Source organism: Paracoccidioides lutzii (assembly GCF_000150705.2).
Source record: "Paracoccidioides lutzii Pb01 unplaced genomic scaffold supercont2.19, whole genome shotgun sequence".
NCBI classification, from domain to species: domain Eukaryota; kingdom Fungi; phylum Ascomycota; class Eurotiomycetes; order Onygenales; family Ajellomycetaceae; genus Paracoccidioides; species Paracoccidioides lutzii.
In genome coordinates this window covers 326,307-350,233 of record NW_015440965.1, presented here as the reverse complement: position 1 = coordinate 350,233, position 23,927 = coordinate 326,307, and the positions used below count along the sequence as shown (strand labels likewise).

The following is a 23,927-nucleotide window of genomic DNA, read 5'->3' as shown; positions in this document are numbered from 1 at the left end:
ATCTTTCGTAACTCTTTCTGCCCAAACCTATTTCTTCGTTTCCATTGGTCTTTTCTCTTCTTGTGCAACGGACATATCTATATTTCTTTTTTTCTCTCTCTCTTTTAGCGAGCGATTATTTCCTTGAGTGAATGCCGGGAGTTTTTGAATTTCTGCGTGCAAATGTTTATCATGGTTATATTTGCTTTCGAGGGGTTTTCCACTTGATTTTAGTGTTTAAATGTTTGAATTTTAACTTTGTGTATCTTGTTTTCTTTTTTGTTGTTGCCCACCCTTTCCTCTCTCCTTTTTTTCCTTTTTCTGTGTTGATCAACTGAGGCAGTGTAGCCAGGCATTCATGACCAGTCAGGTTTGTGAGCACTGCCTTGTCTATTACATCATGGCGCAACACTTATCCTTCTTGACCGCGGGATATTGTTGGACTGTGTGTTTGAGATTAGCCCGCAGCACTAAAAGCAATTGTGCAAAATGCAACAGAGAGACAATTTCTATACACGAGAGAAGGATATTGAAATCAAATTATCTGCGGCAGGAGAGGACAAAACAAAAGCCCCATCAACCCATTCCCCTTCTCCCTGAATCAGTCATTTCTACGCCGAAGAGAGATAAAATCCAGTCATCCTATTCCCTTGCTTCTTGCTACGTTGTTCTTTGCCATCAGGATGATACATACACTTATATTATCTCTCAAATTCCTCTCACTTATCCCTATCTCCTTTTCTCCCTGTATTGAACAATTCATTGTTTGAAATTAAATTGCACGCAGTACATGTCTTTTTATTGTTCACTCCCTTTTATCTCGACTTTTTCTCTTTGTAATGTTTCTTTTTTTCTTTCTTTTTTCCTCTCCGCGATTTTGCTTTTTCAAAGTTAGTACTGTTTTTCACCTGCGTCTGTATTCTTATTACCTAGGTAGCAAAATAAGAATTTACTTATATATATGATTTGCTTCATTCTGCGGACCGGACCAAGCATATCCTTGAACAATACATGACTTGATAATTTACCTCTTCAGCTTCAAAGATCTAACTGGAAGGCTGCTTGGTGGCTCCATTTGGAAAGCGCGGATCCTGCAGGCTTTGGATCGAAACAAGCTAAACCATAGATAGCCTAGTGGAAATTTTAATTGTTGAGTGGCGGAATAATGAAACTCCGAGGCAGCTTTCAGATCCCCCAAAGAAATGATTTATCAAGAAACCGAATGAATGGAAGATACAGACAGCAACGTACGACGACGAATTGCACTTCTCATCTCTAAATACTTGCTCATTGTCATATCCCCCCTGTGCTCCTTATTAAGGCAGTGAATGGATGCACCTTTATAATCCTTAATTCCAGTATATTGAAAATTGCCCAGTGCGAAAAAGACTCACCCCAATCATGCGCCATCATCGATGACCAACACGGCAGGCAATAGTACAGAGCATTCTCACCACCCCAAATAATCAAATCTACAAAGCAATTGAAACAAGCGCACCACTCGCACGGTTTCTAACATCCCCTACAGACGTAACCATGCCTCCAAAGTCCACCAACACTCGCGGGCGGCCCGCTGCCTTCTCGCGCCGCACCGCCGGCCCCACCGACAGCTCCTCTGCCACATCCACTTCAGGCCCTTCAAACACAACCACAAACCCGAACAATGCCCCAATAGGCTCCAATCTCAGTGAACCGCGTTCTCGAAATGCACCTTCAGCCAGCGCCACACCAACAACCCGCGGCAGCGTCCAACGCCTCCAATCGCTCAAAAAGCGTGCACCAACCGGCTCCCTCGTTCCCCTAAATCCAGACGGCACGGTGCCCAAACCGACACTGCGCTATCAGCCGCGTGCGGTGGCGAGGAAGGGTAAAGCGGAGCGCGAGGCGTTAGAGAGGCGGGAGGCGGAGAGGATGCAGGAGAAGGTGAGGGAGGTGGCTGCGATGCGGAGTGCGGAGGCTAGGGCTAGAGGTGTGGATAGGGATAGAGGGAGGGGGAGGGGGAGAGGGAGGGGAGGGGTGATTTCTGGTGGAGATGGCTCAGGACTGTTAGGATCGGGCATCTCGATGCGGGGTCGTGGAGGAGGTGGGTTTGGAGGGGGTAGACTGAAGTTTGGTAATGGCGGTCGATCGGGAGCCGAGAGGGTGCATGGGCTTGTCACAGCTAAGAGTGAGGAGGGTGGAAAGGGAGAAAGTAGAGATGTTTCGTCAGACGAGGAGAGCGATGGGGGACCGAGGTTTAGCATTGAGCAGATTAATATTATTAGTGATGAAGAGGAGGAAGCGGGGTGGGGAGATAATGTGGAGTTAGAGGAGGGGAAGAGGAAAATGCCGGCTAAGGGGTCTGTGTCTGGGGGATCGGGGAGAGGGTTGAGGCCTATTCGGGTTGAGAGACAGGAACACCAGGAGAGGTCTGTTGGTGTTAACACGGATGCGAGCTCGCATAAGTCAGCGGAGCTGAGGAGGCAGGCGAAGGCAAAGGCGAAGGAGAAGCATGGAGGGGATGAGAGCTTGTTTGTGCAGGAGAGTGAGGATGAAGACGCAGATAGTGTAATTGAGAGTGAAGAGGAAGTTGAAATTACTTCGGAGAAAGCTCTGGGCCGTGCAGCGCAGAGAGAAGTGCGAATTAAACAGGAGCCTACTGAGGATGGGGATGTGCTTATGGTCGACACTATACCGCAAGCCACGGACGACAGCGCTTTAACATCCGCTCCCCCAAAACCAAAAACAAAGAAGAAGAGGGTCGCTATCCAGGATCCGAGAAGCAAATTGCAGACGGAGGAAGAGCGGCAAGAGTGGGACCTTCACGCGCAGGATATAGAACATATCAGGCAGGCGTTGGGAACAATAACCACCCACGATAAACCGGCGGAAGGAGAGGAAGCAGCTGGCCGGGAAGATGAGGCTAAAGCTCTTGAAGCTCCGAAGGATGAGCGCTCTGGGCGGCTTTTCCTTATCCAATTTCCGCCCATGACACCCAATCTTATTGCGCAAACACGGGCTGTAGATGCGACGGACCAAGATGTAGTTGAAACCGGTGCACAAACAACAACCCAGAATCCAGCCATACCCTCGATTAAAAGAGAAAACACAGACAGCCTCGCCATCCTTAAACCTACCTCGGTCATCAACAACAATACCAACGGCGTTTCACAATTTATTACAGCGGTCAACTCCTCCCTCCCACCAGGCCGGGTGGGCAAGCTAAACATCCACCAGTCCGGGAGGGCAACAATAGATTGGGGCGGGATCAGCTTTGATCTGACTAAGGGGAGTGACGTGGATTTCCTTCAGGATGCGATTGTGGCGTCGGAGGGGAATCCCAAGGTGTCTGGGGAAGATGGTGGGACTTTGGAGGAGCCAGGGGAGACGCTGGTATGGGCGATGTCGCAAGTTACCGGGAAATTTGTGGTGACGCCAGATTGGGAGGTGTTGCTTGGGCTTTGATAGCATGTAACAATATTTCAAATGAGAGTTTGGTGCATTGGATGTGAAATGAATATCCGTAGTTGTCTTAATCTTGAAAGTTCTCTAACTATATATTATCGCCAAGAAAAACATGACGGGTTTTTTCGAACCAAAACACACACACACACACACACATATATATATATATATATATGCTTCATAGACATCACTCAAGTTTATAAACCAGAGCTACCTCTCTCATTATCCCACTTCATATCGATTACAAACATCTAATTCTCTGAGTCTATTCTCTCCACTCCGGCCTACGGCCAAACCTTAATGGGCTTATATTAAGCGTTCCGCGCCAAGCTAAAATAACCCATGGATATGATTTTACTAGCGCCATTCTTAATTAAACTACGGACCAATAAAAAAGGATCGCAAAACACTTGTTTCCTGGCCAACCACCGATTACAACCTCCGTAAATATTTATCAACCGCCCAGTCGGAACCCAGTCAACACTGCTGCTCTGTAAATATCAGCCTCGCTGCCGCACGTTGGACCCGAGACGACTGCCAAATCAGAAGGAGAATCAAATGTTATTCAACTCTCCTTCTTGGATGGCAACAAGGAATCCGGTCCCACAAAGAGTAAAAGAGATTTCAAGCAATTCGAACCAACTTCATGTATTCTGGATCAACTGTATCCCGGTCCAGGGCAGTTTGCTCATATTCGTTGGGGTTCGTCAGTCTGTTGTATGCATGGATATCTTTTATTACATGTGGCATCAACAGTGGTAGCCAAGCATGCAAGATTTGATTGCATCCAACTGTTTTATTCGCTTGCTTTTTTCTTTCTTTCCTTTGATCTTCATGAACTGTTTGTCATTCTTTCATTTTTTTTTTTTTTTTTTTATTTTTCGGCGGACGGCCGGATTTAAGAATTGAATATTTTTTGAACGTAATGAACATTCATCTCATCTTTCAAAACCCCCGTTAACCTGGAGACTTACTGGCAGTTCCATTTTAAAATGGTCGCAAGGGTTTTCAACATTTCTCGTTTTGCCGAGACATTGAAATTTCTTTTGCCTCTATTGCCAGCGGGCCCTCACGGTTATCGCCCCCAGAGAAAGGGCGTGAGGCCAAGATATTTGGATAACAATCTCCGCTATAGGTTGAAGGGAGAGTAGCACCGGTTCTATTGCTAACTAGCCGTGTTCAATATGGAGTGCCTGCTCACGGGAGGGGATAGGAGGTATGTGGTACAGAGGACTGGCACGAAACTACCGCATGCCTGGAGAGGAGAGTGCGTCTCGTATTTGCCACGACAAAACCTCCCTCTTTAGAGTCATATTCTCAACCCCCCGACGAAAAAAGTGCGGAGATAAAATTTTTCTTGGACCACCTTTTGGCGCTGTCGCTCTGCTTGACCGCAGACATCGATTTGAAACCCACTTCCCAGTCTGCCGCAATCACTCTCAAAATTACCGCCGCTGCCAGTCGCATCAACAGAATCCAAGGAGTCATCCTCATATTTAACCCCGCAGCCAGACTCGCGAGTAATCGTTGGGAATCCACCACGAGCCCTGTACCTAAGCCAACTCAAGCTTCGCCCGTAATGACCATCTTGGTCGATGGAAGCAGGCGTTATATACGCAATTATTTTCTGCTGTTCCGTATCCATGGCCAACGCCTGCTCGTGGGGAGATTGGATTGGGTGCTCCTAGGCAGCGAATCGTGGAAAGAGGGCAGAAGCAACGGGGTTAGCGCTAAATCACTGCTTGAGCCTTTGGTGGTGGGGAAGAGATGACGGTCATTGCGATGTCTGTAAAGATTAACAGGGGCCAATATAAAGGGGGTCGATGATTCGAGACGAGAGTCCTATGTTGATATAATGTTGGGTTTGGTTGAATTTGAGTATAAGCCTGTCAAGGAAGTGTGCCCCGTATTGGTTTTTATTTATTTATTTATTTTTTTTTTTTATCAACAAGGCATGTGCTGTCTTCGGAGTAGAAAGGTACCGACGAAATACGCAACAAAATTTAACAAAGACTGGAAGGATAGAAATTTCACAGTGGAAGATGTGAGGGTCGCTGATGTAACTAAGTTAACCAACATCCCCACATTCAACCATTTTCTCTGAGATGCAACTGTGCAACTTGTTCACTTCTCTTGTCTTTTCTTCTTAACATTTCTTATTGCTGTCTGTCAATCCTATAGACGGGCTGACTAACTACTTGGATTTCCACCTCCAAGACAGCTTTTATTCATGACTGAGAGAATGGGACTTGAGTTGGTGTTTTCCGCGACTTTTTTTCACGTCTCACTGTGCTGACTGGTTTTAGGTATTTACAGCAAGAATCTGAAATCAAGAAACTATCCATATTCAGGTATTGAAGTTACACAATCTTCATCTACCTGTGCCCCCACCGTCATGTCATCAGGCAAGCTGCACGCAAGGAGGGGTTGCTTTTCCTTCATTACAGGCTGTGTTCAAACTTAACCAGACAATCAGGTTTTGTGCACATATGTCCAGGAAGATTGAGCATGAGAAAGTACTTCATAACCTTTGCTTGACTTTGTGTTGAATGCCTGAGGATTGTGTTTAGCACACTTGGTGGTATGTTTGGTGCTCTATTTGGTTATTTAGAAGGTCTTTTTCAGAAGCTGTCATCAACATCCACGTTATGTGGCGTTGTGATAGACAACATGGCAGTTTGGTTGCAGAAGTTGACCAGTTTTTGCAAGATGGTTGCACAGTCTAACCCTCAAAAAGTTGGGATGCAGTAACAAACTATAACTGACATCAAGTCTCACTTAACGCTTCTACTGGATCACAAAAATTCTTTTGTCTAAATGGCAACCATGGCACCCATAACTTGCATAGAAATCTAGATGCTACTGAACGGCCTCATCTGTTGCAGGCGGGAACTAAGCCTAGTCCAAGCACCATATCGTGGGGGATGCCTACTATACATTACACTCCCTAAAAACATTCCGTTTGGGATTTTTGTTGCTATATCAGGCTCCTATTTCCCTTTGTCAAGCTTTTAAATATCCCTGAACAAAGTTCAACTAATTAGTAGTTAGTGTTATATTTTAATAATGCACCGTGCACAAATGTGCGTTGTCAGCTACCCCTGACAAGGTCCCTCCAATTGGCCTCATTTTAACAAAAGGCCATATATATGTACAGACTGCTCTGCCATTCATCTTCACTATTCACTGGTTGTGCAGCTACAGCTGGATTGTGAACAGTATGAATTTGAGGATCTTTATATCAATTTGGGCTTCCGCAGCCTGTTTATTTGGCAATGTGTCAGGGCAAACCAAAGAGGACCACCCGAGTTGCCCAGGTTATACCAACGGTAGAAGATTACTGGAGAGTGAAAAAACTCTTCTGCTATCTCAAAGGTCTATTCAAAATGCAAGTCGATCGAACGGATGGAGCCCCGAAAAGAAGAGTGAGGGATACGCGTGTTCTCGAATGTAAGTACCCCAAAGCATATTTAGCTGCAATATACCTATTTAGGTATGGAAGTTAGATGGTTTGTGGAGATTCCCAGGGAGGCATCTAACTGGTGAACAGGGCGCAGAACAACCATATCAATTTTTGCGCCCCACGGGGTCCCCGAACGAACGGACTGCAGATCAATGAAGGATCCTGCAACGGCATTCGTAAGTGTTCCTCGACTATACTTGGATGCTGAGAATATCGGCCATGGCCCTCATATGTACTAATGTTACTATCAGCCATGGGTGCCATTCCATCGGTCGACAATATGGTTTCCTCCATCATCCTGACTCCCGCCCCAGATGACATCGTCAGAGTCAACAAACCAATTGAATTTAGGATCCGAGTTACAAACCTTGCAACAGGTTACTTCACAAATCCCGCTGAGACATATTTCGCTGCACCACAGCTAGTAAATGAAAAAGGCCTCATTGAAGGTCACCTACATGTCACGGTCCAGTTTTTGGGAGACAAAATTAACCCGCAGACACCTCTCGATGCGAGCAACCCAATTTGGTTCAAGGGCATTAGAAACAAGGCTAATGGAGACGGCATTCTCTCCGCGACTCTGGACAAAGGTCTTGAGAAGCCAGGCTTCTACCGAGTTTGTACAATGGCCGCCGCAGCCAATCATCAGCCTGTCCTTATGCCGGTTGCTGCACGTGGCGCTCAAGACGACTGTACAAAATTCAGAGTAAAGTGGTAGAAGAGAAGAGCACACACCCAATTAAAAAAAAAAGTTTTCAATGATATCTTCCGCCGCGATTCAGATGTGCTGGTCCTTTGAGTTTCCTGGGCATTTTCTTCGTTCTCGGAATATTTCGTTAATTATATTTAAATCTAGCAACATCATGAGATACAATCAACTGTTGTTCATATGCAGCAGGATCACTATTCTGTGCTACATACCTCAGGTTTACCCTATGTCGATCCCGTTGAGCTGGGTCCCGGGCTGGGTCATAAAATATGTTACCTCTGCAGATCTGTCAAGATCGCGGCGGGCGGACATCTGTCCCCAGTTACCCACAGAGCCAGATACGTACAGCAGGTGAATATGGAGCCCGATCGATTCAGAGCTCAAGGCTGTGCGCTGTTGAGGCTCTATGGGATAGTATTGAACTGCTCCTGATGAACTGTTATCTAGGAGGTTTGTTCTTACTGTGGGGGAAATTCCATATTAAACCACAGCATTGTTATGTGCTATTCGAGATCTGCTATTTACCTAAGTATGTAGCCCCATCTGTAGAAGTGCGCTCTGTTGTTAAAACTTGTATCCCAAGAAGGTCGTCATCGATGGCTTTCCCTCGAGCAAGTTACCTATGTCCTTATTACTGTGCGGCAAACCCGACACAATGCTGGAATTGCACTCCGTATTCCATCCCACCGTTTTCATTTATCTGCGCATCCCGATATTTCTCCAGTAGTGAATTTCCAAGGTTATTATTGTTATTGCGAGAAATATTCGCTGTCGCAAACTGCGGGGCTAAAAAGCTAAAAAGGAACCGACCTTTCAACTAGTTTAGTTATTGGGGCTTGCTGACTCAATCCACTCCGGGTCCCGCAGATCCTCCACGTTGTGTGTGCGGCCCATCAAAGATCAATAATTATCCATCCGTCGTCATCATTATCCTCACCAGCGTTGCCCTTTATCCAACTGCAGACAAACTGTCATCTTTCGATCCATCTCCCTTCTTGCGCAGCCAAAACCGTTGCGTTACCGTCATCTCTTCCTGGCCAGCGCAAGACCAGGGCTACTTTTCGCAGACAAGGATGTCTTGAAACAAAGGACAGGCAGAAAGCGAGCAACCACAGGCTGAATATTATTTAAGATACACCTATCTTTCATCCTCCACACGATCGATAAAATTCGAAACTATTTCAGCTTCGGAAATCAGCAGAGCAACACAAAAGCAGGAATAGTGCTTGAAGCCGAAGGAGATTTAAACATACCACCGGATTAGGGTATGGAAGAGCTATTCTTTTCTCAATTGGGCCGTTTATCAGCATTTGGATTCCGCATTCATCTGCCCCTTTCTAAGGTCGTTCCCAGGGGACGATTATGCATTTTAAGTTCGAGGGGCATCTAAGCTTAAAGCCTAAATCTCTGGTTTCTTTGTTTGCAAACAGAAGAGAGCACACGGCCTCAAAATACCCAGTCACCTATTTATTACCATTCTTCTCGCGTGCAGTAATATCGAACGTTTTTGCATCTCGAGCTAATGAGGTGCTAGTTGCGCAGAATTGGGGGATTTTTTTTTTATTTTTATTTTTATTTTTATTTTTATTTTTGATTTTGACCAGTTCATCCTCCGTCTGCCACCATTTTACTGAATATTCATAAATTTTTATTTGGAAAAAGGATTTTGATCTTCCCATATACGCAAGACGAGTGGCGAGAAATCAGACTTATTACACCAAGAATCACTGCAAAAAGAAATAAACGAAAAAGAAGAAAGAGGACTTTGTACAAAATGAACGGCTATCCTGGACCACGCAGCTCCGCAAAGCCTGGCGATGTTGAACCTATACCCTACATGCCCGTGCCATCAATGGCACGAGAATTGGGCATTATGTTCGGCTTCATAGCTCTGTCGCTTGTGACAATGCTGCTCTACTCATATTTCTGGCAGGGTATGTTCAACGCTTATATCATCCCACCTCAACCCTCACCTCATCTTGAACTACAAAAAATAAAAAAAAATAAAAATAAAAATAAAAATAAATAAAGTCAATACCAAACATCCCGTCACCTCAACCATTCCACAAAATAACGAAAACACAGCTGCCCAAAAGCGCAACAATGCAAAAGAAGCCACCCGTCGCGAGGCCCTTGCCGTTCAAGAACGCCTCCGGAGAGCTGAGAAAGAACAGCAGCAGGGCCTGGAAGGTGGTAACGGGTATGACGAGATTGGTCGAGGGACGGAATTGTCTGTTTCGGGAGCCGTTGGTGAGAGACCAGATCGGTCGACCCGAAACGGCACGGGTGAGAATGGGTTTGGGTTTGGGGATACGACGGCAGGGTTGATTGTTTAAGCAAGGGCGGGACTCATGCGTAGGTTATTGTGATGTGTCTTGACCTTGATTCGGAGGTGGGTTGGTCGTATTTGAGTGGTTTGGGTTTGATGATAGGAGCCTTATGACAGGGTGTATGGATGTAGGGGATTTGGGAACTGGCGTTTGGACTGGGTATGAATTGGTTTTTGGTTATTTTGTTGGTTCCGCCTTTTTGAGGGCTGTATTTTATGATGCATGAGGAAGGGTCGAAAGGGGTTTCACGTTATACGTCTGTATTTGATGACATCATGCCCGCCAGGCAGATTCAATAATTTAGGAGATCTTTTTATCAGCCAGCTACGATATATATGTCTATAAGCAATATAACCTCATTTTTAACAAACCGCAAGTCCAAAACCAACTGTCCACTTCAACAAACCAACGGTAATAACCAAAACTCCCAGTGCAACAGCGACAGTAACCAGGCCATAAAAGTACGCATGTTCATGCTCAAGACTATCCAGCTCCGCCACCCACGTACTTACCGTCGTCGCACACCCGCAGAACCCATCTATAACGCCTTGTAGCACCTGGCAGCCCGTTAGACGTGTTACACTAACTGCCCCCGCGGCAATCGCAGCGGCGGCAGAAGCGTAGGAAGAAGACGAAGCGGAAGACAAGGCAACTACCCTCGTAGCTCTCTGCAGATCGTAACACATAGCCAATACCATAGTCCCAAAGATATTCACAGCGAAAGTTCCGAGGGGAAACTTAGGTATGCGCGCATTGAGCAGGAGAGAAACATTGAAGCGAAACAAACAACCCAGCGGCGCGAAAACGATGGCAAACACCGCTCTGCCACGCCAGTACTCATGGACACCAAGAGAACGGTCTGGTGGCCAGATGGCGAGGAAGGCCGCACCAAGCCAGCATCCAGAGGCTAGGAAAACCGCAAGGGGATCGAGGAACCTGCGTGTGAAGAGATAGGGGATTATCGGGGTATACTCGTCTATGAATATGGCAAGGTGGGCGCCGAAGAGTAAGGCGCTGAGGCTGAGGGAGAGAGTGTATATTATTATGGCCAGCACGGCCATGAAGCTGTATCCACCATTGCGGGGGATGGGGTTATACGGGCTGCCTGCGATTGAGAGATCGTTTGTTAGGCCGAGGAAAACATCGAGCATGAAGGTGGAGAAGGAGGTAAAGGAACCACAGAAACCGGTTGTTAGGCCGATATAGAGTGGTATGGTCTTTTTGACGGCTTTGTGCCTTTCAAGGGACTGGGCTGGGTCTAGGGGTCGCTCTGATTGCTCTTCTTTTCGTTCGGGTTGCTCATGTTGTTCATTTTGCTGTTGCTGCTGCCGTTGGTGGTGGCTATGGTAGTGGAAGAACCGACGGCTGTGAGGTCTGACAGGACGTGGGGAATGCTTACGATCAGAGCGATTAGAAGCAATATTAGATTTGGTAGATTCACGTCTGGAATGTTTTGGTCTCCACTGCCCCCATTCCTCACGAAACAACTTTCGATCTTCCGCTAAGAATCCCATGCAGAGACAGCCTCCTACATTTGCCCACGTAACTCCTGTAGTTAAAGGAGCGCCAGGATAAGAAGTTAACCACTCCATGCCAATCCGTGCAAGCACACCTAGAATTGAGAATAACACAAGGTATGAAATGGTATAAAGGTGAGTAGCATATTTCGATAACCTCGTTTGGCTCCTAGTGACATTCTCAGCGCTAGGGACAGGTGTTGTAACTCTAGACTCAGCGCTCTCGAGAGCCGCCCAGTCACCCCGATGAGATGGTACACGGCCTATAGGAGGTGGGACTGCAAGTTCGGTAAGTGATTCGGTACGCTCAGCATCTTGAAATTCTTCCTCTCGGGTGCATTCTCTTTGCAACTCATCGTCGGCATTTTCAGGGGCATCTGGGATAGCAAGCTTAGTGAGGCCTGCAGACACCCCATTATCCTCTCTGTGGTACTCTCTTCTCCATCCTGACCGTTCCCCTTCTAAATTCTCATGATGCGACAACCCACTGCCGACTTGGCTCTCTTGCTGGACGTGGGTTCTGCTCTTAGGACCGGAACGGTTATCCCTGGATTTTTCGTCATCCATGCTTCAATTGGATATCTTGATATCTTGATTAAGAGCGATAATCCTTGCTCCCTTCTAGTTGGAAATTTTAGAATAGCATTCGCGCAAAACAAAATAAAAAAATAAAAAAATGAAAAATTAAAGATTGTAGCCTGGGAGCTCCCGATGGACCCAGTCGTTCATGGGCTTGACGAAACAGCAAGCTAAGTGTTAGTGACAGTTCATGAGCAACAGCAGGAACGTGCCAATAAATATTCCCGGGGCCCCACGGCCCTCTCTGTTGCCCTCCGTCAGATATCCGGACTGTATATGTGGACACTGATCTGCTTTCTCAATTGAGGTCGAGAAAATTTCAACACATCTTGTTTCGATGAACGATGTTGATATTCATATTCCAGAGCCGAGGTCTTCATCACACGTGATATGGAAGCCTAACCTTACTTTAGACTAGCAGTATTATTGAAAAAAAGGGTTCTTTGTATGATCAGTACCACCGTTTTATACAGAGATATGTGGACAATATCTGCTGAATACGGCTTGCTTACAAACTTCAGTACAATACACTGCGTCTGCGCCTGAACTGATAAGATAAGCAGCTCTGATGTCAGCTGTTAACTTCACCAGTTCTCTAGATTTCATACCACAACTCGTAGATCGCCATCTAATTCGCAGGCACCGAGTAGTCCAATATCTGTCAAAGCCATCCAGGAGAAGACAACTATGGCCTCCTCACTCCCAACCAACGTCCACGTTTCTCAACATCCCTGTCTGCGCGTAAAGCTCTCCCAGCTGCGCTCAAACACCGCGGACTCGAGGCAAACGAGCAGATTGGTCAATGATATTTCTATGATACTTGGTTGCGAGGCCCTTCATGCGAACTTGCGGGTCACGCCGAGCGGTACGGTGAGCACTTAGTTCTTCTTAATCTACCTAGCATCCAAAGGAAAACGTATGTAAGCCAGACTAGGAGGAAATGTGGTAGAAGAGGGGTGGGAAGAGGGGGTTGGAAAAGGAGGAGGAGGAGAAGGAGAAGAAGAAGAAGAAGAAGAAGAAGAAGAGAGGAAGTCTCTTTTTATGGCTTCTTTAGCAGTTGGCTGACACTGAAGCTATTTCCATTTCTAGGCCCTAACACCACTTGGATACGAATATCGAGAAGAGAGCATAGCACCTGAAAATATTGCTCTCGTCCCAATCCTCAGATCAGGTCTAGGCATGGTCCAAGGTATATCTACCCATTAACATTCCACCGGCCCCTGAAACCAAGCACGACTGTGTTTTATGGGAAGATACCAATCTAACGTTGTTCCAAAAACCAGCGATTCAGGATCTCCTCCCCTCACCCGTCGCCGTACACCACCTTGGTCTCTTTCGTGAACCCACTACTCTACAGCCCGTTGAGTACTACAATAACCTTCCATTTAGCCCCTCCACTGATGTCCCCACCACAAACGCAGCCGCAGCTACTCTTGCTATCATCCTTGATCCAATAATCGCAACAGGCGGCACTTGTGTCGCTGCAATCCAGACATTGAAAGAATGGGGAGTAAAAAAGGTGTTGGTGATTAGTGTACTGGCGAGTGAAGAGGGAGCAAGGCGCGCAGTGGAGGAATGGCCAGAAGGGGTGGTTGTTTGGTTGGGTGGTGTGGACCCGGAATTGGATGGCAAGGGTATGATCAAGCCTGGTGTGGGTGATGTTGGAGATCGTTTGTTTTTAGCACGGGGGAAATGAGCGGCTTTTGATTAGAAGGGTGTCCCTATCGGGAACGATGGAAAAAGAGAGCATTGTGGGAGGTTAGAAGCTGAAAGGAGAGCGGATGATACAAGTAATGTGTCCCAGATATGTTATAAAATAGATGCATTCGATTTCCAAAATGCTTTGGTTATCTTTGAATCTGAAATATGTTTGGTATACCTGACTATAAATGTTTTCGGGTGACTTTGCCTCTGTTATTCATAATCCCTGCATTGGAGTTGCTGCTCCACACTATCGATTTATTGACGAGTTAGATATTGGCCGCTCTGCGTGTGGTATCCAGCGCATTCGGAATTGTGGGAGCCGTTGAGCCCTACAGAATCCTCGATCCCGCGTACCCTTTGGAGGTATCTGCGTTGAAATTGCCATCAAATAACTAGAGATCATCACCTTACCTGGGGCGGCGAGCCATAGATCACCTACCTGGCTTTCAACTATATTAAAGGGCTCTTTTCTCATCGCCCTGGTGACAAATTGCGAATGACGATCAGATCACAAAGAAATTGCAGCGCAACCAGTGAGTTTTCGAAGATTCATATGTTCAATTCACCGGTTGTTTAATCCCGCAGTAGAGTCTCGACTGCAGCTCCCCTTCGTGTGGAACCATTGTGTCGAGGTAGACCTCAATCATCATGCAGTGGTGCGCTCTCGACGCCTCGTTAAAATCTTATCAACCGGCATGGAAACCTGCTATTATACGCCCGTGCATATTCCCCAGCTACGGGGTTTCCAGGCTAAAGGGAAAAGTGGGGTTAAAAAAAAAGGAAAAAAAGGGGAAAAGAATCTTTTTCATTTGAAACTCCACATTCCCATTCCATTTTGCCCAAAGTTCGTTAACTAGTAACTTCAAAATAACAGGAGATAGCATAGCAAACACGTAAAACCATAGTAAAACACACAACATTGATGTTCATCCGCCATCATTCCACATGATAATTTGAGAAGAAAAAATAAATAAATAAATAAATGCCCTAGCCAGAAACATCAGGCAAGGAGATTTCAAAGGAAAAAAGAAGAGCAAAACAAAAAAACTTATATATCTCCCTACATCCCACATTCTATGCTCCTCCCGTCAACACTCCTGCATGGGCTCCACGGCACCACTTTTAATTTCCCATTTCTTCCCACCCTGCCCACCACGTTTGGTATACTCCTCTTGTGGGGCGTTACTTTCCAGACCCAAAATCCATTCCCTCATCATAAATAAAGTAAAACAAAGTAAATAGCTTGCTCGAATGTTGTTTTGAAAACTTGCGTGTAAGGTGGTGTATATCATATGTTAGATGCCGTAAAATAAAACCAAAAAAACGAGAACTCAACAATGCGTCGTAGATCTGGTAAAACAGATAAAATATTCTTTGTCTTTCTTCTCTCAGCAGCGTTCTTAATTGTGTGCATAAGTGTATACTCCAGATCGTTAGATAGAATTAAACAACGAAACTCATTCGCCTTCTCATTTGAAGAACAAAAGCTCCATCGGATGTTTTTCCTTTTTCCGCTGTGGCTTCGCCGTCCTCGCTCTGCATGCATGACCAGAGCTTTGATAGCGTGCACTATGCTTAATATATGCAAACAGATAATAGGGATGATAGATATATGTCGTTTCGATATGGTCGCGTTTGACAATCCGACATTGGATGGCAGAGTCAAGACCATACAGCGCCCCTTGCAGAAATGGTTATTGGGTTACGATAGTCTCATTTCCACTTAAGCCACATGGTTCTAACCACGGGTTGGACACGGGAAAGAGGGGTGGGTTTGTTCTCGAAGAGCTCGGGATCCAATCAGTTCGTATGTAGCGTTTGCGAGTTGAGTAGCGTCTCTGCATGAAATAGTTGACACTCGAGGAGCGTTTGTGGTGAAAACAATAAACTCCGGTTTACTCATTTCTTTCTCGATTGAATTTCAGTAGGAGATAAAAAAGAAGAAAACATTGGAAACACAGCGAATGGTGGTGTACAGATGCAATATATCAGCCATAATCGTCATCATATCCATCCTTCAGCGTCCGTCATCATGCATGTGAGGAAGTGATCTTCCTTTTTTGCTTGCCATCCGTGCCATCTCTGATCTCGACACCAGCCACACCACTCCGCGCCACACTACACGTTCTCTCGGTAGAATGGCAAACCCACGGAGACAGTGGCAACCTTTTCTTTTTTTAGTAGAAGAAAATCGAAAATATCCCGAATATATTCTGCTGCAGCCGGATTTAAACTTCTGAAAGTTTGAAGTTAAACTTTTAGTCCCAAGTAGCTTAACGTCAAGCTTAAAGGCTAAGCACAAGCAGGCAAAAGCACAGGGGACAGAGCGCGGGATATCCAACCCCTTTTGTTCCATTCTGTAACCCGCTTCAAAAGCCATGCCCTTCTCCATTGGCAAGCCCCGCCCTCGAATAACGCTGATAAATATTAAGGCAATGATATTCTTTGCTTTTTTTTTTTTTTTTTAAAAAAAAAAAAAAAAAAATTCGTCACATTGGTTTACTGACACATAATGTCGCCATCCATTGAAGATCCGGTTGATCCCGCCGGCTTCCTTATCTCGGCTCGTCTCCCTTAGCCCCACGTAAGACGCACCACATAAAAGATTGACCGGTCTCTACCGTCAATCCGAAGTCATGCTAGTGCACGGAGAGAGTTGTGATAGGGAATGGTGCATGGGGTCTGTTTGAATGATTGTATGCATATGTGCATGTGCGAGGTAAAATGCCGGGTAGTGTGGGGGCGGTCGTTTGTGTAAAAAATTTTCTTCCGCAAGCAACCCGACTGGGATCGATTTTCTTGGGAATAAAATGGCAGGTAAGCGCGAGAGACCTCCATGCTTATGGTTGGGTGGGGGGCTATAGGAATCCCGACTCGGAGAGCAATCTACGCGAAAATCGCAAAAAGTAAAGTGGTTGAAAAATGTTAGTCAAAAGACCCAGTATTTGAACCACCCATCCCCATAAGCAAAATCTAAAACTTGTCGATTTGAAAACCCTTTTTTTTGGGGGGGAAGAGACAAAGAAAAAGAAAATCAAAACGAAAGAAGAAAAAATGAAAGAAAAGAAAACATGAAATAATTAGTTATGCCTCTGCAAAAATTTCAAGCATCAGAGCTTTTTTGTCTGGGCACTGGGCACAGCATACGCCTTCTTCTGCCCATTATCCGAGACGCAAATAGAGGGTGAACAATACTTGTCATTGGCCTTTTTCGATTATAAATTTCCCTACGCCGCCAAGCGCGTCCTGAGGACTTTCACCTAAACATGTGACTGGCTTGGTTTGTCGGATGGAATTGCCGTAACAGCGCACGTGCCAGCTCAGCCCAACCGAGTTGATACCAAGAGCACCGCTTGGCTGTGCTGCATGGCGCTGACCCAAAAAAAAAAAAAAAAAAAAAAAAATCCAGAGGGAATTAAAAAGTGTAATAACTGTAGCAGGGGTAGAAAAGGAAATTATTGGGCCGGGTAGGCACGCATGGGAGAAGGTTGAGTGGTGAGGTATTGTTAAAAATAATGAATTCAACCAGAACCCATCAATGCAAAAACAGAAGCATCATTCAATCGTCCATACCTAGCAATTTTCTCATCCTCTCTCTCTCGTGGCTCAACCTCCAAACTGCGATCGTACATCTCATGCACATCGCCAGCCGCTTGCATGTTGCTGAGCATGTAATCCTGCAACTCGGGCACAGAGTGAAAAAGGTAGGGTGCGTTCTGGTACTGTTGGATGTCGCGGATGACCTCTGCAGTTTTGGCACGTTTATTGAAGTTTATGAGATGCGATTGAGTTAGGGAAGGGATTCCGTCTTCGATGAAGGTCAAGTCTGTTAGGTAGACGCCTAGTTTCAGGTTTGAGGTTAATAGGGTGTTCCCCACATAACAATTGGTGTTCTCTCATGTCTGAAGTTGAAAAACAAAGAGAAGGAGAGTTAAAGGATACCGAAAAATGGAATACAGGGCGGGTTAGCAAGATGCAGAGCCTCGCGGTATTCCCCAAAATTTTTAGTGCTAGCCATAAGCCGGCGCAGATTCTCTAGAATCGCAGATATCCTGGCACTGACTTGAGCCCATGTTCGGCTCAATCGGTGGATTGGTGCTGTACCAAGAGCCGATATGATCGACGTCAGTGTGGAGTAGTTGTTCATAGCGCGGCATTTCTAGATAAGTTAGCGTAAGATTATATAGAGCAACGTTATTTTAGGAGACGGAGGGGCGTGCCGTACATCAGCAATCAAAACAAAATGCTTAATAACAACAACTCTCCTCTTAACGTCCTGCTGATGTAAAATCATCTCCGCAACCCAATTCGTCAGCTGATTCGAATGCAAAATCAGTGCTTTCACATTTGCCGCAGGATCCGGCTCGTCAGGCGCTAATTTCTTCTGCCACGTCTTATTTAGACATTCTGTCGGCTTTATTTTTGCATACAGCCGCGATTCAACAAGTGTAAGCTGCCGCGCGAACTCCAGAGGGTCGATGTCCAGGAATTTCAGCCTTTTCATGTTCTTGGGGACGATGGACGGGGGCGCATTGGCGCTGATGGTGGGAACCATGCGTTTTGCTGAGGTGTCTTGACCACGCATACGTTGATCAATCAGGCTGAGTAGTTGCTGGCAACCGGGTGTTTTCGTTTTGGCAACGGAGTCCTTGACAAATGCGTATACGCGTTGCAAGAGGCGTGAGTTTGCATCGTCGTTAGGCTCCATCCAGTAATTCTCAAACCAGTTTTTCATGATATTAACGACTCGAATGCGGATTGGGATTTGTTTTTGTTCTGTCCAGATTTGAAGGTCTGCTTGGTCCAGGCCATACGGTGGCTGCAAGGTGAAGCGGTGTACGAGCATTTCGAATAACTCAGATGCAGTTGTAAAGGAGCGATATGTTAGAAGGAAAGTAGCGTTAAAAGAGGTGTCCAATTTGTCATGGCGGGTAAGATGTTCCACCAGTCCAGCCAGCGTACCGCATTTGAGTGTCGGTACATCTCCCTTGTTGTCATAGAAAACCTCTGATTCATGATCAATATTTAAGAACCAAGGGTTCGCTGGTTCAGTGGGGATCGTGTCTCCGAAGAATCGCTGCGCCTTGTCGATATTTGCTCGAGTTTTGACCGGCTGTCTCTCAGCTGGGGTATATGACGAGGGCACTCCAATAGATCCCGACGGAACTTTGGATAATGTGCCAACATCTCGAGTTATTGTTGGCTCCGAAGGAGCTTGTTCGAGCAGTAGAGTCAAAGAGAAACCGATTTGGGTCATGTAATTTTGTAGTTGGCGGCAGACACTTCTCACGCTAGCCAATCGAGTTTCAAGAGTATCCCCTCTTAGTTCTGCCCACTCATCACCCAGAGGAGCAGAAACGGCTTGGCAACTAAGCACCAAATCAGCAACGCCATCATATGCCCGCTGTTTCTGGAGGCTAAAGTCGACTAGCTGGGGATTCTGGGAACCGCGATCGAGAGGAGCAAGGTCGATGGATTCCACAAGTGACATCCAGGGTTGAAAGCATTCGACGACTTTAGTTCCAGCAGCGCACACAGCGTCTGAGATGGCCAGGTGCACTCTGGAGGTAACAGTCTTCTCTGAGAGAACCAGTTGGTCTTCCAGTCTCCGGGCGCTTGCAGCAAGAGTGCTCTTGAGGTTTTCGATTCTGTCGATGACGCTTGAGTCAAGCACCATAGCTGGCTCATGGCCCGTATCTCGGTTCGCGTAATCCAAAAATACAGGTGAATTCCTGGTTCCCACATTGTTGTTTTGCCAATGGCCACCAAAGGAGGAACTCCCATGTACAAATCCAGGCACTAGACGGCTAATCTCATCACCCCGCTGTTGCTTAGCGACTTCAACGTAGCCGTAGACACCATGTAAAACCCCTTCGGCCTCCTGCAAACATTTAGCGTCAGAATCTGGGCCTCGCCAATCAGCTGCAGCGATATGGGAGGAGAGCACAAGCTTCGAGAATTTCGACATCATATCACGAAAATGGGGATATAATGGCTTGTTTGTGGAGATGATAGAAGGATTTCCCGAATGGTTATCAGTCGTGTCTGAGCCCGCGGCAAGTAACAACCTGAGGTGGTCTGAAATATCTTCAGCGAGCCTTACATATTGAGCACGATTGCCCTCCATGATCGCACGCCTATAGGCGTCAATGGCTTGACGCATATTCGACACAAGGGTATTCCAAGTAATAGGTGTAGACAAGGCATCATCGAGGAAATTGCGGGGAATAGTTGATGAGATTGAGGGAGGAGTAATGCGATCGCTTTGCGCGGAATGGCCATTGGTAACACGCGTAAACATGCCACTATTCGGTACCAACTGACTAGCGGGATGTGGTGGGTGGTGCACGTTCTTTGTTTCAGAATATGGTTTCGCTATGGGCGATGCATTCATCGAGTCCAGTGAAGTGGCAGGGGACATGCCGTCGGAAATAAACGACCGTCGTCGTCTTGATGAGGAGCCGTGTGAGGAGCGGATCAAAGATTCTCCTTCAGCCTCTGAGCCCGAACCATCGTACTCATCCTCCTCGCGGTCAATGCCGCCAACCATTAACTCCGGTGGGGCCCGTGTCTGCTCAGGAAGATATATATTTGTCCGATCTCGTGGGCCGGACTCCGTTGCAGACATGGGAGTCTCCAGCGGAAGCTCTGCGGTACTTCGACCAGTCAAGGTGTTGAAGTAGAATAGTCGTCCGTCAGAAGTGGCCTGTGGGATCCAGAAGGCGGCTTCTTCCTGTTCTGAGCCTCTTGAGCCTCTTACACCCTCTATGGGAAGGAGGATTGGTTGATCGTCTTTTGGGTTTCCTTCAGAATCCACATCGTCGTCCACATCGTCGTAGTCATCAGCTCCAGATTCAGCGCTGGTGTCACCGCCCTCATGGCCAAATTGGCCGCCAAAACCTATTGAATCTGGGTCCGTTACAACTGCACAGTAGTTGCTTGGGAACCAGCCACGCACATCACCAATAACACCATCCCACCATCCAGTATCCAGCTGATTCAGCACCTGTATAATGTCACCCTGGCGGAAGCTCAAACTTGTCTGGTCATCTGCAGTGTAGTTATATAGAGCACGAACATATAGAGCGGGTGGAGATTCTATGGGAGAGTTGTATGCTACTTATATTCACCGTCAGCCTAAAATAATAGTAACATAATGAAAAAGGATATAAATAAAGCCATTTCGAACCTTCTTCAGCTCCCCCGTTGTTGTTTGTAGTATTGTATGCATCGCCTCCGTGAAGTGTCGCCATGTGTGTGTGGGAGAAGGTTTGGTTATTGGAATGGTACCGGGAGTCGTCGTTGGAAGATGGTTGGCCTTCAGTGTAGTGAAAGGCAGCTGAAGCAAAATTGCCGGATTTCGCATTCAAAACGGATTTCGAGTTGACCGTCAGAGGGACAGCATTTCGAGAAAGGTACATGGTTTGATTGATACTTCTTATGGGAGAGGGGTGGGAGGAGGAGAGGAAGAAAAGGGGTTCTGGGGGCCAAAATTGGAAGAGCAAGAAGTGGATATTCTATCGCATTGTCGTAAACCATTCGTTGTGCTGGTTTTGGAATTTGGTGGGAGTCTTAACGGCTGATAAAGAAAGCGAAAACGGAGTCTCTGGTCTGGTTATCACTGGGTTTCTTTGCTTTCGTTTTCCCTTCTTTATTCTTGTTCTCTTATTTCTATTTTGATTTTATTTATTTATTTTTTTTTTTTATATTTTTTATTTTTTCCCCTTCAGTTCCTGTTGGGATCGAGGAAGCACATGTAAATGTAAATGTATCTTCCAGTAAATAGTTCGAAAGCGGCCCACGAAAGAGGGGGGCCGGGTCCAAAATGTCTGGCGGTAGTACACCAAAGAATGGAACTGGGAGACGGCAGGTCACCAACCACTCACTCACTCACTCACTCACAAACACAAAAACACAAAGAGGCAACAAATAAAGCCCACGGCAGGCAACTGTGGTGATCCTGATGAGAGGAATGGTTATGATGGTAGTCCCTCTGGACTCGAAAGAGGCCAGATCTGGAAGGGGATGGATGGCAGCACTGTTGGGGTTTGGGCCAGGAGAGATATCAATAAATAATGAAAGGAGCGGATTCTTCTTATTTAGACGGTATCGTACGACTGGCTGGTAGCGAGAAAGAAATGAGTGGGGTTGAAGAGCAGATGTCTACGGGACCGGGACGAGGTAGGGAGAAAAGGTTTGCGAGGGGGTGTGTGAAAGATTGATAGATGAGCGGGAAGGGTTTTGGTTCAACAAGGCCAGACACGGACACAGCGGACAACTGAGAAGAGGAAGAGGGATATCGAGGACAGCGACAGAAATGAGGTTGGTGGGGTATGAGAGAAACGAGGGATTGATGATATTGGGATGGATAGTGAGAGAGAGGTTTGGAGTTTGAAGAGGAGACGGAGGGAGCGAGATGAACGAATTGGGATGAGATGAGCCTGGTGGGAGGAGGTAACGTAATCCACCACAGCGAAATTCTTATCAAGCGAAAGATAAAATTGCTACTTTTCAACTAATTAGATAGATTGCACTCTGAATTATCTACACTCAGCAACAACTAAACAATTTAGTTTAAGTTACACTAGTAGTTCTTCTATGTTCATGAGAATCACAGGTACCGCACTGTGATGAAACTCATGAGAATGATGCTGAGACTGAGGGACTAAGACTATTAAGAGAAGTCAAGTATAACTAGTAAGTTAAAAACTTAGTTTTCATATCAACTTACAAAATACACATAAATTTCTCTTCAGTCTCCAGTCAACTAATTTATATGAATTTATATGTAGTTAGCTTAGATTTTCATATCATTAATATGCTCAATAATGTGAAATGATATAAAATATATTTAAATAGACATGCAGCCTCAGTAATTGAGAAGACTTAAACTCGAATCCTTTCTCTAAATAGAGTTTCTACATATTCATCCCAAATTGATGACATACTAGTTGCGTCTTGCACCCAGAACCTAGGGAATTTCGCTCTGTGGTGGAGTTAGTTAGTCGAAGGTAACTAGTTAAGTTAGTTAGAGAATTAACTAACTAGTCAAGGTGAACCCTGGTAACATACATGTACTGGAGGTACTTCTATCTGTATGTACCAACCGTCATTCAGGCAGAAGAATACTACATCCCAGGCTTACTCCAGCTGCCTTGGCCGGTGTGGTCAGTGGGGCGTGGGTGGGAAAAGCTGGGACACGGGAGGGAAATGGTGGGGGTAAGGTGGGAGGAACTCATGTGTGTATATCAGTGTGTTACCACGCCCATTCGGGCCCAGATATGTACGCTGTAGTACAGACTGTATAACCATATTACATATATCCCTCTACAGAGAATTATTACAAGCCATTCTGTGGCATGGAAGTGTCAGCACCAGCACAGAATAGATCCATCTGGCAGTGAACAACAATCTGCAATACTACTGACTATTATCCAACTACTTCCCTGGTGCTTCCTTCAGAGCTGACGTTTAAATTTCATGTTCAACTGTAATCCTGATCGCATCAAGAAGCTGCATCAGAATGACTCTGATGTGACTTTGATGTTATCTGATGTTCCCCTTCAGTGTCATACAGCTGAGCCCCCCTCAGTACCAAGCAGCGCAATGTTTCAAGCATGAAAGGCGACCAAAGCAACTTGTAGCATGCTTGTGGATAACATACAAAAAGGGCTTACGCCCACGGAGCAGCAAATTACCGTACCGGACTCCCTTGATATATGCTTTAGTTATTTCCGGAGACACCTGGGCAGTCTCCACGCATTCCCAGGGTTCCAATTCCATATTTCGCATTTCCACAACTTATCAACGGATGCAAAAACATCCCGGTTTAAGTAGACTGCAGAACTCTTCTTTCTTTCGCCGTTATCCATCCTATCGTTTGTTCCTGGGTCGAAAATAACCCTTGCTTCGATCCCCAAGAACTCCAGCCATTCGCTACCCCCCCTTTTAACCTGCCTATGCAAGAACTCCCAAAAAGTAAAAAAAAAGTCCTCTTCTGCGTCCCATCAGCCAATAAAGGCGCCAGAATGTCTTAATGCCGTTCTCCAGATTCATCACTGATCTTCCTGTGCTGCACTCCCGTTGGAACTCGGCTGCCCAGCTTCAGCCTTCTGGGTGTGAACCTAGAGGCGTGACTCTTTTGAGTCGGAAAAATAAAAAAAAAAAAAAAAAAATCACACCTGGTTTGGGATTCTACCTTG

General features: G+C 46.0%; 7 protein-coding genes across 7 annotated transcripts; 4 read left to right on the top strand and 3 right to left on the bottom strand.

Annotated features, from left to right (window-relative positions):
• Positions 1-1,515: 1,515 nt before the first annotated feature.
• Positions 1,516-3,423, top strand: PAAG_06647 (hypothetical protein; the record flags this gene model as incomplete). The annotated part of the gene is made up of 1 exon (XM_002791431.1): positions 1,516-3,423. One exon carries the CDS (start codon positions 1,516-1,518, stop codon positions 3,421-3,423), a length of 1,908 nt encoding a protein of 635 aa, XP_002791477.1.
• A 1,309-nt stretch (positions 3,424-4,732) lies between these two features.
• Positions 4,733-5,068, bottom strand: PAAG_12252 (hypothetical protein; the record flags this gene model as incomplete). Its single annotated transcript, XM_015847766.1, has 1 exon — positions 4,733-5,068. The coding sequence occupies one exon, from the start codon at positions 5,066-5,068 to the stop codon at positions 4,733-4,735; it is 336 nt and encodes a 111-aa protein (XP_015702616.1).
• Positions 5,069-6,809: 1,741 nt separating this feature from the next.
• On the top strand, positions 6,810-7,604 carry PAAG_06646 (hypothetical protein; the record flags this gene model as incomplete). Its single annotated transcript, XM_015845953.1, has 3 exons — positions 6,810-6,916; positions 6,974-7,062; positions 7,138-7,604. The coding sequence occupies 3 exons, from the start codon at positions 6,810-6,812 to the stop codon at positions 7,602-7,604; spliced, it is 663 nt and encodes a 220-aa protein (XP_015700179.1).
• Positions 7,605-9,369: 1,765 nt separating this feature from the next.
• On the top strand, positions 9,370-9,931 carry PAAG_06645 (hypothetical protein; the record flags this gene model as incomplete). Its single annotated transcript, XM_002791429.2, has 2 exons — positions 9,370-9,529; positions 9,681-9,931. 2 exons carry the CDS (start codon positions 9,370-9,372, stop codon positions 9,929-9,931), a joined length of 411 nt encoding a protein of 136 aa, XP_002791475.1.
• Positions 9,932-10,287: 356 nt separating this feature from the next.
• Positions 10,288-12,009, bottom strand: PAAG_06644 (hypothetical protein; the record flags this gene model as incomplete). Its single annotated transcript, XM_002791428.1, has 1 exon — positions 10,288-12,009. The coding sequence occupies one exon, from the start codon at positions 12,007-12,009 to the stop codon at positions 10,288-10,290; it is 1,722 nt and encodes a 573-aa protein (XP_002791474.1).
• Positions 12,010-12,708: 699 nt separating this feature from the next.
• On the top strand, positions 12,709-13,717 carry PAAG_06643 (uracil phosphoribosyltransferase; the record flags this gene model as incomplete). Its single annotated transcript, XM_002791427.2, has 3 exons — positions 12,709-12,891; positions 13,111-13,210; positions 13,305-13,717. 3 exons carry the CDS (start codon positions 12,709-12,711, stop codon positions 13,715-13,717), a joined length of 696 nt encoding a protein of 231 aa, XP_002791473.2.
• Positions 13,718-17,246: 3,529 nt separating this feature from the next.
• Positions 17,247-21,146, bottom strand: PAAG_06641 (hypothetical protein; the record flags this gene model as incomplete). The annotated part of the gene is made up of 4 exons (XM_015845952.1): positions 17,247-17,566; positions 17,668-17,884; positions 17,951-20,841; positions 20,915-21,146. 4 exons carry the CDS (start codon positions 21,144-21,146, stop codon positions 17,247-17,249), a joined length of 3,660 nt encoding a protein of 1,219 aa, XP_015700178.1.
• Positions 21,147-23,927: the final 2,781 nt, after the last annotated feature.